General features: G+C 41.3%; 1 protein-coding gene across 1 annotated transcript in view; it reads right to left on the reverse strand.

Moving 5' to 3' along the window:
- Nucleotides 1–15283, reverse strand: part of REPS2 (RALBP1 associated Eps domain containing 2) — a gene marked incomplete at its 5' end in the record, with an annotated part of 62329 nt that overhangs the window by 17556 nt on the left and 29490 nt on the right. Inside the window, 2 exons of the mRNA XM_010075279.1 lie at nucleotides 1549–1613; nucleotides 14921–15057. Of these exons, the coding sequence (XP_010073581.1) occupies nucleotides 1549–1613; nucleotides 14921–15057 (202 nt within the window). The remainder of the gene's footprint in view (nucleotides 1–1548; nucleotides 1614–14920; nucleotides 15058–15283) is intronic.

Raw genomic sequence — 15283 nt, forward strand, 5'->3', positions numbered from 1 at the left:
TTTTGGAGAGGATTGGATCAAGAATTTTACATAAGAATCTTCTTGTGTTTATCATTTTAGAAAGGTCCTATATTCTGCATGGCCCAGTGTGGGAGGAGCAGTTGGTTCAGCATTTGTGATGCGGTTAGAAAGCTGCTGGACATGCATAAATAAACTATCATCTCTCCTCACCTCACTGCTAAGGAAACACAAATCTATCACAGGACAAGAAAATGAACAATAAGCAGAACCTTGCTTGAAAGCAATGTTTTTTTTCCCTAAGAACAGCATTTATTATATTAACTGCTTTTCCTGAAGGCAGCAAGAAGGCCTGCAGTGCACGGAGCCATGCTGCTGCAAGCCCAAGCAGCGGCAGGAGGGCTGGTGCGGGATGCAGCAGCAGGTGCTGCAGGCACAAGGCAGGGAGGCAGGGAGCCGTGCTGCAGCATCGGAGGAAGCCCGAGGGAAACACTGCTCTCCAGGGAGCGTTAAGAGAAAGCAGGAACGTGATGGGTGCACTATGGAGCATGTGGTGTTAGTGGTATGGCTAATGCCATAGGGACTCGGAGGAAGCACGCAAGCTCAAACCAGACCTCAAGGTAGAAACTAGCTGCACTCGGGTGCTAAAAAGGGCTGGGGAGAGGAAGAGAGCAACCAGCTGCTGGTAGAGCTGGGGTGGCAACAAGCCTTATATAATTTCTATCGTAAGCACTGTGCAGCAGGAGGTGTTCAACAGCAGACTCTTAAGAGTAGACCAAAACTCAGGTGAGGACTGTTTCTGGCCCAAGGAAGGTGTCTCACCAAGATTTTATGTGTTAGCTGTTACCTCCCCTATGGACTTGTTTTCTGTTATACACTTCACCTACAGGACTAACATATGAAGCATACTGCTTGTCTAAGACTTAACAGAGACAACAACATAAAAAGAACAAGATGATGATCCTCCACCATTTCCTAAAAGATTAAGAAGTATCTGGATGCAGATATACACTAGATGAAGATATACACAATTTAGTCAATTTGCATTGTGCTCTGGTTCCGTGATGCTTTATAAACAAACAAACAAAAACCCATCCAAAAAGCAAAGCAAAAGCTCACCACTAATGGTTTGAAACTTATTAACATAACTGACACGGCATTCGCTTCCTTTCAGCATTATTTTTTAAACCCATGGGTGAAATACACTCTTACATGCTGTGGCTTCCTCAGCAGATGCCCTCTGAGCATCTGAAGCTTGAGAAGCAAATAGCAGGTAACAAGCCATACCTTTCAGGCATGAAACTCTTATTAGTAGACTACCCTTACTAGCCTTTAATTTAGTTTTTTCTAGTGGGTGCATGTCAGCTCCACTACAAAGAGATTTAATTAGTCTGTAATTTGACATTGCAACACACCAGCTAGACAGACCAATGAAGAAGGACATGTATGGAACTGCAGAGCAAAGGGCAGATTTGCACTAACTGGGAAGCAAGAACAACTGCCGTGTCCAAGCCAACTTGTGCCAACCACTGCAACAGTAACATAAATAAGCAAATAATACACAGAAAAGTGCTAAACCTTTGTCCATACCTGAGATACAGAAGGTCGAGGGGGCAGTGCAGGTGGTGGTGGGGGCAGCCAGCCAGACCTCACAGCTGAACAGTGAGAAAAGAAGAAGGGAAAAAAACAAACCAAAACAAAACCACATTAATTTAATTCCAAATAAAACCATAATTAATTTACGTGATTATTTATAGTGAAGAGGCAGTATTCAACATTTTAATAACAGAAACCAAACTTTATCTTTATTGAGCAAAACCCTGTTTGAAATAAGCTCTTGAGTAGTGAATGAGTAGTGATTTAATTGCTGTAAAAACCCACAATATTATGATAAAAAGCAGAGATGGAAGCCCGTCAGCCACAAGAGCTGTAGCTAAAGCAATCCAATTCTAGTTAAAGAACCCAGAAACAGGGTCTACTTGTCCTTGGGACTTTGCTCTTTGTCATTAACGTTATTGCCTTTTTAAAAAGTGATGCTTTAGCATCCAGTGTAGACACTAGCATTCACTCCAGATAAAACATGCTATATGATGGAGTGCAGCCTTAAAAAGAAAACATCTGCCTTGGAGTTATTAGGACAAAAGCCTAAATGAATCAAAAAGAAATTAATTTCATTTGCTTAATGTTTTGTATTTGCATGTTATTACTCATTGGAGGTATTTCTGAGGGAGGAAGAGAAATAAGAGCAGGAAGACAAACCCTAATGGTCACTTCAGGCGCCTTTAACACAACGCAATGTCAGCTTTTAGTTTGAGCCAGCACAAAGGAAGGGTAACAATCACGTACATCCAGCCACTGTATTTCTCAGTTTCCTTAAAATACCTAAAACCTATTATGGGACAACCACAGGACAGATGATGGCTTCCAAAGGCAGCTGCACAGAGGAGGACTAGGTTAGCAAAGAGACATCAACCCCAACTGGTGGGAGTCCTTATGTGGGTTACCCTCCCGAAGCTCCTGTCCCACTGAGTGCTCAGCACTTGTACTGGCAGAGATACCAGACAGTCCATCTTACACTGGTGGTTACTGTATATTTAGAAAAAAAAAACCAAACCAATATTAAACTTAGAAATGCCTTTTACCACAACAATGGTACATTATTATACATTTATAATTTATACACTTCTTATTTCCGTGCATATTTTAAAAAGCCATAAAGACCATTACAAGCCTTTACAGCTTAGCCATTCATTAGTTTATACACCAAGTCTAAACATGTCTACATGGTTGAAAATTTGAAGACAAAATATATTAACCATTAAGGACAGCAGTGACATGAGAGTAAAAGTGTATGGGTGAAAACATTGAGAATAGTCATATTGGCTACAGACGGTTCCAAAGAGCCTGATAATACCTTGGGATTTTTTACATCTTCTGTATCATCATCTCTTGCATCAAAACAAAGCCTAATATCGCTGCACACAATGCCAAGGAGAGAGGTAGAACAATGAGAACCCAACCTAAGTTAAGCAAGGGAGCCAGTAACACATCTACAGATGTAAGAGAGGTTTGAAAAAACATGGTCATTAGGATCCTTTCTCTTGCATTTAATTAGTTCTGTTTATAAGGCCACTGCAATAGCACCATGAGGTTCTCACTACATTGTCCATCTCTTCCACACAACTAACCTTTAGAAAGGAACAGTAGAGTAAGAAACCTTCTTTTCCTTTAGCCTGAACTTCAGGTTATTAGTTTATCTGAGCACTGTCAGTGGCTTTGGAAATTACAGCTAATCACAGTATTTGAAAACACCATCCAGCTCAAACACCAGCACTCTGCAGGTCCATCAGCTGCATGCTGTAATAGCAGACAAGTACATATGGTCAACACTTATCTTCAGGAAACCTTGTGGGAGCTGTGCTGCAATGCTCCATGGAAAATACCTGCATGCCCTTACCTGCCTGCCACCACCAGTGATTCTCACTGCGAGAGTATCACCTCTGCTTTCCGAACAGCTCTAATGTCACAGGGAACCAGGAATCACACACAAGCCCCTGGCAGCCCAAACATGATACTATGGAGTGCAGTGCTGCCTCCCTGGGAAGGGGCACGCGGGGCTGGGGTCACCGGTGCTGCAGGCAGGCACAGGCCAAAGTGGCTCCCTCGGCCCTTCCAAATGTATGTAGCCCCCTCCAGGGCTCACCATTTTGGTATGTGCGGGCTTACGCTCTGGCAGACCCTCAAAAGCTTTACTGCAAGAGCTGCATCCACCAGGAACTGGCCTCAACTTCAGCTCTACAGGATACAGCACTTACTGTCCTCACTCCCTGATTCTTCAAACCCAGCAATAGACCTAGGAAAGCGGTAGCATAGTCTTTATGCAGAAAGGCGCTGGGCTTGCTGGAAAAGCCTCTCCTGAAGTGACTGCACACACTGTGACCCCACAAGTCTCCTGGGACTTAGCCCACAAAAATCCAAAGGAAAAAGTAATTTTTCTGTAAGATGGCCAAATTAAAAACAAAACAAAACAAAACACTAACCAACCCCCAAAAAACTGCTTCCTCAGCTTTCAAAATACAACATATATGAATTCAGCATTAAAGAAGTTAGATGCTTACACCATGTGCATTTGACCCAGTTTCCTCTTTTTAATCCTGCAAATTCTAACTTAAGCTACTCATGAAATATTAATAAAATTCAAAAAAAATGCAGAACATCTTTGGCCTGTTGCTAGAAGGAAATCATGCTTATGTAAGCAAAATTGCTAGACAAAAGTTAGTTGACTTTTGAGGATTCATATCAATGTATTAAAAAAACTTCATTTTTTCTTCTCCACAGGGCAATGAAAAATGATTTAACGACAGATGCTGCATGCTTCAGCTTTCTCTAGTGTCACTGCCCTCAAAGAGGGCAATATTAAGAGATGCTCAGAGGTTTTTATGTGTATCAGCAAGTGACTTGTAATACTAGGCTATTCTGGAATAGCTGCACCTGCCTTCCTGGGAGACCACCCCGCACAGATCGGCTCTTGCTGTTGGAGATGGCATCGCTACATTAGCTCTGAAAGCAAACCTAAATCCAGGGTCTGTTTCCAGAATATAAGGTGGTTTGTTTCCAAAATGAAAGCAAGTACCCTGGGACTGAACAGCAAACAGACAAACATCATATTTCCACGCATGCACCCCAGAGCTTGGATAAGCTGCATGGTATTGCTCTTTGAAAACAAGTCTTCACACTCTGCATAAAAGCAGAGGGAGATGGAAGGAGCTGGACAGGCCTCGAACAGGTTGCCCTGTTACTGAGCAGCTCTGTGGCATGCACACCAGCGTGAGCCACGTAAACCTAAATCTCAGTGACAGCACTGTGGAAAGGCCATACAGGTACCAGTAAAATTGATTTAAGCATATCCAGTATCCATATCACATGTATTCCTTTAAATTATAGCATTTTCATATACTAGTTACTCCCACAAAGATAGTGATAAGGCTCTCAGTTCAAAAATCGTGGCTCTTTACTTAGCACGTTTACACTTTAAGGCAGATTATCTGCATGGAAAGCTTCCAGGACCATTTTCCTGCCCTGTTTTGGCAATCACAAAGGTCTGACAGCACTAACAGGACATCACACTAGACTTAAAAAAGAGTTTCTCCAATCTGAAGCTAGATTAATATTTTAAAACAGACACCAGGCTGTAATCTCACAGTCTGAGAAACAGGCCATGCCATCCCGTCGGGCCACACACCCTGCCTCCAGCCTCCCCAGCAGATACCACAAACCCCCGGCATTTTCATTACCCACAGTAGTGACAAAGATCAGTCATGGTAACCATCCAAGTACCTCCTTTACTTATTTGATCTAAGAAGAGGAGACCCAGGAAAAACATAAAATTATCACAGTCCAGTCAAACCCATAGGAAATAGGTCTTTGGCCCACCAGGCACAGCAGCAGGGGAGGACACCAAAATTAGAGTGGAACAAACCTGGGCTCTTGGGATTCTTTAGACAACCTCTCTCTCACCCAATGGTAGTCACTTGTCTTCTTGTTTCTTAGTATTGAAGAAAGCTGCCATAATACACTGAGCTGAGTGCATCCTATTTCTGAAATTAATAACAGAACAGCAGCATAGAAAACTACACTTCCTGCAACATTTCCATGTCAAGTACTTGATTTTCCTTCTGTTCTTGATAGCTGCCTTCCTTGGTTTTATATGTGTCTCACTTTAACCTGTGTATCACCTCAGACAAGTTAGAGCTGTTTGGTAATGAAAAAAGTACTACTCCTTCTCACCTGAACTGAATGTGTACATAAGCAGTGTCCCAAAAGAGGGTGGTTTTCCTGGGTTAAGGGCCATTTTGTACCTTCCTGGCCAAAGTGAAATTGGTTACTGCCTCCCAAAGGAAGCTGACCTCATCTCATGTCAAAACCCTACCTGCCTTTCATCCCATGACCAAAAGGGCACCCAGAGTTTGGTTGCTCCTCTTATTTCAGTCACCATTCCCAAAGAGAGAGAGAAGCTTGCATTTCTCAGCTCACACAAAGGAGACAGCCCTAACCAAACCCAGCCTAAATGCAGGATGACCTGGATCCAGATGCCCTAAATCCAGGTTCTTGCTTCTGTTTTGCTTCCCTACCATCACCAGTAACACCCCTTCTGCAATGCAGTGGGGACCATCCAGGGACTTAAACTGGGAGAAAAGTCTGACAGGGTTCCTTGGTACAGTCTGGCTGATGTGTTCAATATTTTTCAAGTGGATGCTACAGCACTGTTGGATCAAGTGAGAGGCTGGTTGCATTGCAGATTTACATCAGTTTATGCTGCTTCAGAGTGCTTAGCTGCCAGATCAGGTTTAACAAAAGACCAACCAATTAATTTGATCAGGAAGCAAGGGATCTGCAAAAGATAAGCCAACAAAATGAATTATTCTTCAATTCCCCAAACTACCTAAGGCTTCGGTTCCTTAAGTAGTTTGGGAAGCTGGCACTTTCATCCTTCCACTCTGACACTATTTTGGAGTTTTTTGAGACACCTTTCCTGCTTCTGTTGCCAAAGGCAGATCGCAGAAAAGTTCTGTATCTAAGCTGGTTTCTATTTACCTCTGTACAAAGGTTTACCTCTTTACAAAGCTTTCCTTCTTGTTCACTGAAATTGGTACTTGGATATCCCATAATACTGATAATGTTCTCTGCACTCCATTTATTCACGTTCCTGACAACAGCATTAGTAAGATGATTGTGAAATAACTTTTTTCAAGAGATCTGATTTATTATTTCTCACTACTATGTCTGGAAAAAGTTGCAACAACAAAAAAAAATTTAAATGTAGCCAGGAACATAGATTTAATGAAGAATTCTAGTATGTTGGTTGTGAAATATCTATTTATCCAGGCATTTCTTTCAATAATTCTTACTAGTGTCTCCTCAGAAGGTAATAGCAATGCAAAAAAAAATTTTAGATTCCTGACATTAATTTTGTTATCAGGTTTGTAGAAAGACTGTAGAAAGCATCGCCAGTGCCAGAAAAACCTCTCTTCTCACAGTTAGTTTTGGGAACCTGCTCAGCAGCAAAGCTTCATGCATCACAGAGAGTGATACACACACCTGATATCATGGACACACTCTTGTAACAGGCATGATTCATGTGTTAATCATATAGAACATCACTTATACCTCAGTTGCATGGAAAATTATCCACGTACTTTCCAAGTCATTAGGAAGAGAGATAGCCAGACCTTAAGCAATTAATACATCTGCACTATGAACTTGCTGGTGTGACTTCATTTAGGACGCTGGTGTGCTTCCATGTTTGATGCGTCACTTTCAAACCAAACAAGCAAGACACCACTGGAGGTGGCTTTTACAATCTTTAATGTCCTATTAAAACATTGGTTAAATACAGCATGTTTTTGTTGTGGTTTTGTGTGGAGGGTTTCTCTGGTAGCAGGGAGGGGCCACAGTAATGGCTCCTGTAAGTAGCTGCTAAAGGTTTCCCTGGACTCCAGCTCTGCTGGCAGCAAGGGAGGGGCTGCAGTGGTGGCTCCTGTAAGTGACTGCTAAGGGTTCACCCCCACCCCCCGGCTCCAAGGCTTCTGTGAACCGACCTCTCGTAGCCCAAGCCTCTGCCATGGCTCGACCGAGAGTCAGTTTCCTCGGGAGCCGACGAAGACCTGCAGTAGAGAGAGAATCAAGATTTTGAAAGGAAGGACCACACAACACTCTGGTCAGAGAAGGAGAGAGAGGGCAAGAAGGAGAGAAGTGACCCTGGAATTTCCCCTGCAGCGTGGTGAAGATCCATGGTGACGCACAGATTGTCCCTTGGTGCAGCCTGTGAGAAGATGCGGCCGTGGAGGACCCCACGTTGGAATTTTGGAGAAGCCCATGCCAGAGTTGGGCAGTCAGCGGGGGACTGTGGCCCCGTGTGGAACAGGACTCACGCTGGAGCAGTTTTTGGAAAGGACTTTCCCGTGAGAAGGGACCCCACGCTGGAGCCGGGAAAGACTGTGAGGAGCCCTCCCCTGAGGAGGAAGCCTGCGCCGCTGGTGGGGAGAAGGTACAGAACAAAGCCTTTGGGCCTTGGGAAGAAGGGAGGGGTGGGGGAGAAGTGCCTTTCTAAGATGTACTTCCTCTCTGTCAGTATCTTGCTTCTTGATGTAAATAGTTAATGAAATTCAATTGGGTTTTTTTTGTTCTTCCCAAGTCATGTCGGTTTCTTGCCCATGACCCTAAGTGGTGAGTGAAACCCTCCCTGTCCCTGCCTCAGCCCACCAGGTGTTTAGCAAAGGACTGTCCCTGCGGCCTTTCTAAACCACGACAGTTTTATATCAAAGCTGTGAAACAGATATTTTTTAAACACCTGTTTTCTGTTTTGTGTCATATATCCACATCATCTGTATTTTTAACTTCCTGTCCCTCATTTTCCCTAAACCATTTAATTTTCTAATTCCTGTTTTCTCTACCCCTTCCTTTTCTGTGTGTTTTGAGGACTGCTTCTCCCTCCTTCTGCCAAACTATTCATGATTTTATTCCCTCTCCCTTCATGTTTAGCTTCATTCTCCACCCACAGGGAGGCACAGTCCCTCCACCTACCTCTCACAGATCCATGTTACCAGAGCTTCTTACACCAGGAATTCCTGTGGGAATGCTGGAGGCTCCAGCACTTGCTGCCTGTGCCCATTTCCAACACAGGAGCCAGGAAGAGCAGTGGGCTATCTCACCCGCCACCCCTCTGGTCCCACCTGCAGCTCTGACACTTCTTGAGGACATCTGCACCTCCAGGGTCTCCCCTGCAAGGCAGGCAAACCATCCCCCTGTTCCACATGAGAAACAGAAGATCCTCTCTTGCTTAACCTGCAAAGCTGTTCTATGATGGACCAACATTTTTTCACGGAACACAGTGACCCACATGGGATCATGAAAATAGGTCAGTGGGGCTGGCAGGGTCGGTCAAGAACATTTCAATCTTAACTATTTCTAGTAGAGAAGAGGTTTTGTATTAAAATGTAATTTCTAACAACACACAACAGAATGAAAACAGACTGTAAACCATTCCTCAATCCCAGAAAGAGAAGAGCTAAGACTAGAAAATCAGGAAAAAATAATTTAAAAGAAGTTCCATTTACACAAATCGTGAAGAAACAGTTAACTTGAAAGGCTGGTAGGATTTACCCCAGTTTGCACATGAGTACCCTCTGGGCTCAGCCCTTAGAGACAGACATAAACATTCAAAAATCTAAAAATGCAGCAATAAGTTACCCCATCAGATTCCTGTCATGTAATAACCATTCACCCAGTTATGTCCTCACTATTTTCTCCAGACTATTTAATCTTAACTATGTCCTTGTCCAGTTGGGCAAAGAAATAAGTTACACAGTTGTAAACACATAAATCCTTCATAAAAAATTCTAAAAGGCTGACAGGCATAAAACACGTCCATTGAAATCAGAGGGAAGACATTCATATTTTATTCAGAATAAGCACAGTTCAGGAGCTAGAAGTCTAAACAGGTCTAGAAGAAAATAGCAGCTCCTGTAACAGATCAGAGAAGCAGAGTCCCAAAAGAAAAAAAAAAAATCTATTCTCTGCTGTAAAGATATGTTTTTGCAACATTTATGTTAAGAAAGCATTTCCCAGTATTTTCATTGCAGTGATACAGTACCAGAGAAGAATACATACAGCAGCTCAATTTTGTGTTCTCTGGGGTTAAGGCGTAAAAGACATTTTTAATTTAAATTGCAATTGTTGTTACAACCCTTACAACCAAAGACATCAACTTGATTCTGCACTCCTAACTCAATGAAGTTGGCAACATTAGAACTCTTTCATACCATACAAACAATATTCAGCAAAATGGCACATTTTGCTTATGGTATTTGCCGTTACTGCTGTTCTAAAATAAAGATCCTTCAGAATTGTCATCTTCCAAATTTAATGTTTTGGTCTGATTAATAAACACAACACAGTAACATGCAACACAGCATAGTACTACAGCATGAGTGAAATCCAGCCCATTACCCAAGTAAGTAGCTGGATTTTACTAAATCAAGACCAATATGAGAGCAATGAGAGGGAGGGGTCCTGAAAATTAATTACTTAATTCACTGGAACCTAAATTCAGGATTAAAAAAAGACATTACTATTCTAGGTTCCTGTTGTGACTTCAGTTTTGACCCAAAAAAGTTAGTTGAGAAATCTGTATTTATGGTAACACAAACAACAATACCCCCTGCATAACCCCTTAAAAACTTGCCTTTAGTAACTAATAAGACTTGCAGATAGCTACCCCAATAGATACAGGTGTTTCCAAACAAATACAATTAAGCGTAAAAGAATACAGAAGATAATGCAATAATCATACTCATCTAGGTTAAATTTGGCAGGATTTTTTAGTACCCAATTCCACGTACCCAAAAGGGAAAGTCACCTACGTTTGGCTCACTAAGACAAAAATATGAAGCAGCTGAAAACAGATTGCTGAAAACAGCTGGCAACAGTATTAGGGTAACTATTTGGACATGTTTGTATCAAAATGTGTATGACAAAAGAGCACCAAGCATTTTCATTCTCCAAATTCTCTTTCCTACACAATTATAGAATTGTTTTATTTGATATGTGGATGGAAAACATTCAGAAATATATAAAATTTGGCTGTGGTTGGGCAAATATGAAAAACTAAAGACATCTCAACACATTCTTACTATTTAGAAATCTCCACACTTGCCTAATAAAACCCACTAAGCCTGTATGTTCAAGGAAAGTTGTGCTAACTGGATGACGTAATGAAGGCTGGATGAAGTAAAGGAAGTAACAAAGAGCCTTCTTCAAAGGTATGAAAAAAGAGGATAAAATGTAATGCTGAACACCACTCTTCCTCTAGCACTAACAAAAATTAAAGGGTGCAGAAAGAAGTTTTGTACTGACCGAGTGTGATGATAAAAGTATCACTTTAACCTGCGTGGGAAACATGTATATGAAGGAATACAGAAGTGATGCGGGGACACATATCATTTAGGGGAAAGCTGATGCACACCAATAGATCTGTTCCCTTGTTCCTTTTCTGTGAACACTTCATTTAGAGCAGAGGGCATGTTTTCTTGTTTGGCAGCCATCACTAGCTCAGCAGAGCTAAGTAAAGGTTACAGATCTGACTGCAGTTAGGAAAAGATCACCCATGACAGAGAACACTGCACTTACAGTAAAATGCTAGCCATGTTTCCCCCTTTCCAAGTGTGGTCCTTAACCCCTCACATTTTAAAAGGGAGAAAAACCCGAAAATACTAGCCCCACGTTGCTGGTTGAAGCCAGCACCCCCAAAGGAGCAAATCCAGGTTACAGCAAGTATTTGTTTACAAGTCAGCTTAAGAAATAGTGCCTGCATTCCACACGTTCTTCACTGCAGGGATGGATGCAGCAGGAGGCGAGTTTCAAAAGCAAATGAGTGCTGAAAACTTTCAGTTAAAAATTCATTTGTAAATAGCTATATGACCATTTTGATGAATCGCACAGAGGCATTCAATCTGCTTCCATATCAACGTGAAACTACACTGTTTATGACAATTATGTTGTTTCATCAAAGCAAATTCTCTTTTCCGAACAAGTATCCTTTGTCCTACAGAACTGTTAGTTAAAAGAAGTTATGCCATTCAGAAATGAAACTAAATGGGAAATAAAATGTATTTCAGAGGCATCAGTATAAACCTAACAGGAACCAGACTGCTGTCACTGCCTATAATTGCCCAGAAGTAAATGCTTTAGCAGTTGTCAGGGGCAGAAAACATAACTGAGCAAAAGTCCAGAACACAATGGATGCATTTGTGGGTTTTAATATTTAAACTGAGACTTGAACCAGTCCCAGAGCTACACCCAATGCAGACCCCCGCCTACTGCTGCCGTCGAGAGCAAAAAAACGGCTGGGGGCCTTGTTATGGGACTGCCGGGCTCCAAGCTGTGGCAATTTTGGCCCCCTCAATACCTGCTCTCTCACCCAGACTGCAGGACAGATGGAGGGAGCACAAGGAGCCCCACAGAGCAACTAATTCTGCAAATGACCTTTGTAAACAGGGCAGGTCTTACTCTGCGAGCTCTTGGCTTGTATCTGACTAGGCAGTGGGCTAGAGAAGAAATGAAGATGTAAACCAGGTTGTGTAAACCAGGTCGTGTATGTATTTAAACCAATATTTTTTTGTTTCTACTTAAAACCTGCTGATGTCTTTCCAGGAATGCATAAAACCTAGCCAAGTATTTTCTTAATATACACACAGGCCAAATGCCAGAGATTAGATATTCAACATAAGAAATACATTGAGAATCTAGGAGTACTGAATTTTTCTCAGATGCTAACACAAAGACTATATGATTTAAAAAAATAGAAGAGATTTCTGTCTCTTAACATCTCTTAACAGAAATTCACATATGGACATTTCAGAAGGTGGGGTCTTTCAATAAGTTCTCTTGTTGGTTTTTTTTTTTTTTTTTTTTTAGTTTTTCCTGTTAGTTTTTGTTAACTCTAGTTACAGCATCCCAGAGAAGTGCAGCTATGGAGTACAAATGAATGCTCCTCCTTCAAGTGCAGTTATGTCCCAATTTAACAATTTTGAAGCACAGTTTCTATGGCTGATACATTGCTGAACATCCCAGCCATCACAGATAAATGTATACTTGTCAGGAGAGGGCCATCATAAGATGGCAGCAAACATGATACAGCAACAGTAAATGAAAAACAAAAATCCCCCCCCCAAAAACGGTTCCCGCAACAAGGATCTGCCACAGTTTTTGGCTGAATTTACCTGAAGAAAAGAGATTTTTTTTCTTTTTCTGCCCTTTAAAAACAAGCAAAAAATTCTCCAAAATACTGAAGACTTTACAATTAAAGAAGGGATCAACATGACCAATGAGGAACTGGAAATGAAACTCAGTACTGTTGAGCACTCCTTTGCAGGTGTGGGAGCACATTATCCACCAAACTCCCAAAACTAGGATTGTGTCTCAAAAGGAATTAGCAGGACAAAATCTAATACACCAAAATGGGATTTTCCTAATCACGCTGGATATACCCTAAAAGCTATTAAAATGGTCAATTTTGCAGTCTGGTTTTCTGTACTGATGCTAGGCAATACAGTGGTGCTAGAAGGGATGGTGATTCCAGCTAATTTTTGTGGCTCAGCTACAATTAGCGTATTTTGGAAAACCTAGGAAGGAAGGCAGGGAGAAAACATAAACCAAAAATTCAGTTGAGAGTATATTAGGACAGAAATAATAAACTAACCTGTGGACAGAAACGCATCAGGTTCATTATTTATGCCAGGCTGTATTATCCCAAGAGCCAAGAAACCTAAATAGTACATTGCCACCATGACATCTGTATTGTAAATCTGTAACCATATCTTCTAATGGCTGATGGAAATTATACTAATTTCATTTTTATACTGTCAGCAGAAATAAGAATACAGCTTGTTATTATACAACTGTGTGCAATTTACTTCACATAAGCGTGGACACAAACTTTATTTTCAGTGAGGCTCTCTGGTTTAAAGTGACAGCTCTCCTACAAACCATCTTTTTAGAAAGTGCTCAGTGCACCTTAGTAAAGAGTTTGGCTCCTAAACAGGGACCACTCCCTGTGGAAGAACTGTCTCTCAATGAAAAAGGTATCTGAAAATGTTCCAACTATAAAGAGCTGCAAACTTGAACCAAATAAGATGAACAATTTTAGAGTAACCAAAAAAAAAAGCAAGATGTTACTTTTCATTCATAGAAAGACTTCTTTGAGAATTTACATTCTCCTTTGATTTGTGGTCCAAGAGAAACTTGGATTTCCAAGTTTACTTCCTTCAAGTTATCTGGATTCTGAGAGGATCTGCTGCCTTAGAATATGTGTACTTGGCTCTCTTTGGGGTTTTATGTTGATATATAATGAAATCAAAATTGGAGGCAATTAAAAAAAAAAAAAAAAAAAAAAACGAACAGGAACCCCAGTCAAAGACCAAGAATTGCTTCTCTGTGCATGGCAGAAAAAAAATAATTGTGTATTCCTATTGAGTTTCAGGGTTCAGCACACATAGAAGGACTCTTGAACTCTGTCTGATACTTGGACACAAAAAAAGTCCCACATAGCAAGAGCTGAATTTCTTTTCTACTCCAATAGCCACATTAGAGAGCCCAGTTAAAACATTCCTTGACACAGCCAAACCTTGGCTTTCTTGTGAAACATAAACAGGACCATGTTTAACCTAGTCCTTGAGTCAGATGACTGGTGTGCACCACATAAAGCTCTGGTCTGGTTCAAGGACACTGCTAAAGCACAGCGATGTGGGGTGACTGCTGCCCTGAACAAACAGCTCCTCTTTCCACCGCTCACTGTGTAAGGCAAAAGGACCACTCCAACACTAACGTGCTGGAGAGCTGTTTTCTTTCAGTTAACTCCAGCTACTACTCTACAGTTTCTTTCTCTCCCCTCAACATGCACCCGTGTCAAAAGAAACTGCCCTTTGTTTTTACTCAAAGAATGGTTCTGATTGCCCCTGCACATATGGAAGACTTTAACATCAAAAACATTCGCACACAAGAAATTTCACTTTCTCACAGTTTAACATTAAGGGTTTTCTTCCTGCTTCTGAACTACAAAAAATAAATAGTGATAAAAATCAAATATATTGTAGTTACTGATGAGAGTTGTCTAAACAGACAGGCTAGTTATAAACAGTCAGCAATGACAGACGACCATATGTTAAGCTTCCCATTATCGTGACAGAAAACATTACAATCACCTTAATTATAGAAACAGTGATTTCTCCCCTCAGTGGCAATGTAATGCAAGAAAGTGCAACTACTTCTGTTCTGTAGTGCACTACGGTCTACAGCAAAGACAAGCATATGCACGAATTGTCAAGCATTTGCGCAAACAGATCAAGTTGCCAAGTATGCAGCTAACCTAAATGGTCTCAAAAGGGGGAAAGAAAGCAAACTTTACCTTGTGTGTTTTGTTGAAATATTTTGTTCAGATCCAAAGAGGAAGCTCTGGAATGTGATTTCTGTGGCCTTGGAGGCGGAGTTGGGGGCTCTTCTCCCTTTTTCATGGCATCCTCTATTGATGTGCTAGAATAAGACCTAAGGAAAAACAGGGTGGGGGGAAAAAGCAGAAAATATTTATTTTAAACAACTACAGTAAACAGTACCTAAAAATACGCTCACCAGAACTCAGGTTCATGGTGGAAATTCCTTGCCCTAATGACTAAAAAATCCCCCTTATAACAAGACAGATTTATTTGGCAACAGAGGGACCTACACGTCTGGGGAGAGGAATGAGTCATGCTTACAGGGCTAATATTTTTTA

This window comes from Pterocles gutturalis, unplaced genomic scaffold (genome assembly GCF_000699245.1).
Source record: "Pterocles gutturalis isolate BGI_N339 unplaced genomic scaffold, ASM69924v1 scaffold16102, whole genome shotgun sequence".
Taxonomy (NCBI): domain Eukaryota; kingdom Metazoa; phylum Chordata; class Aves; order Pterocliformes; family Pteroclidae; genus Pterocles; species Pterocles gutturalis.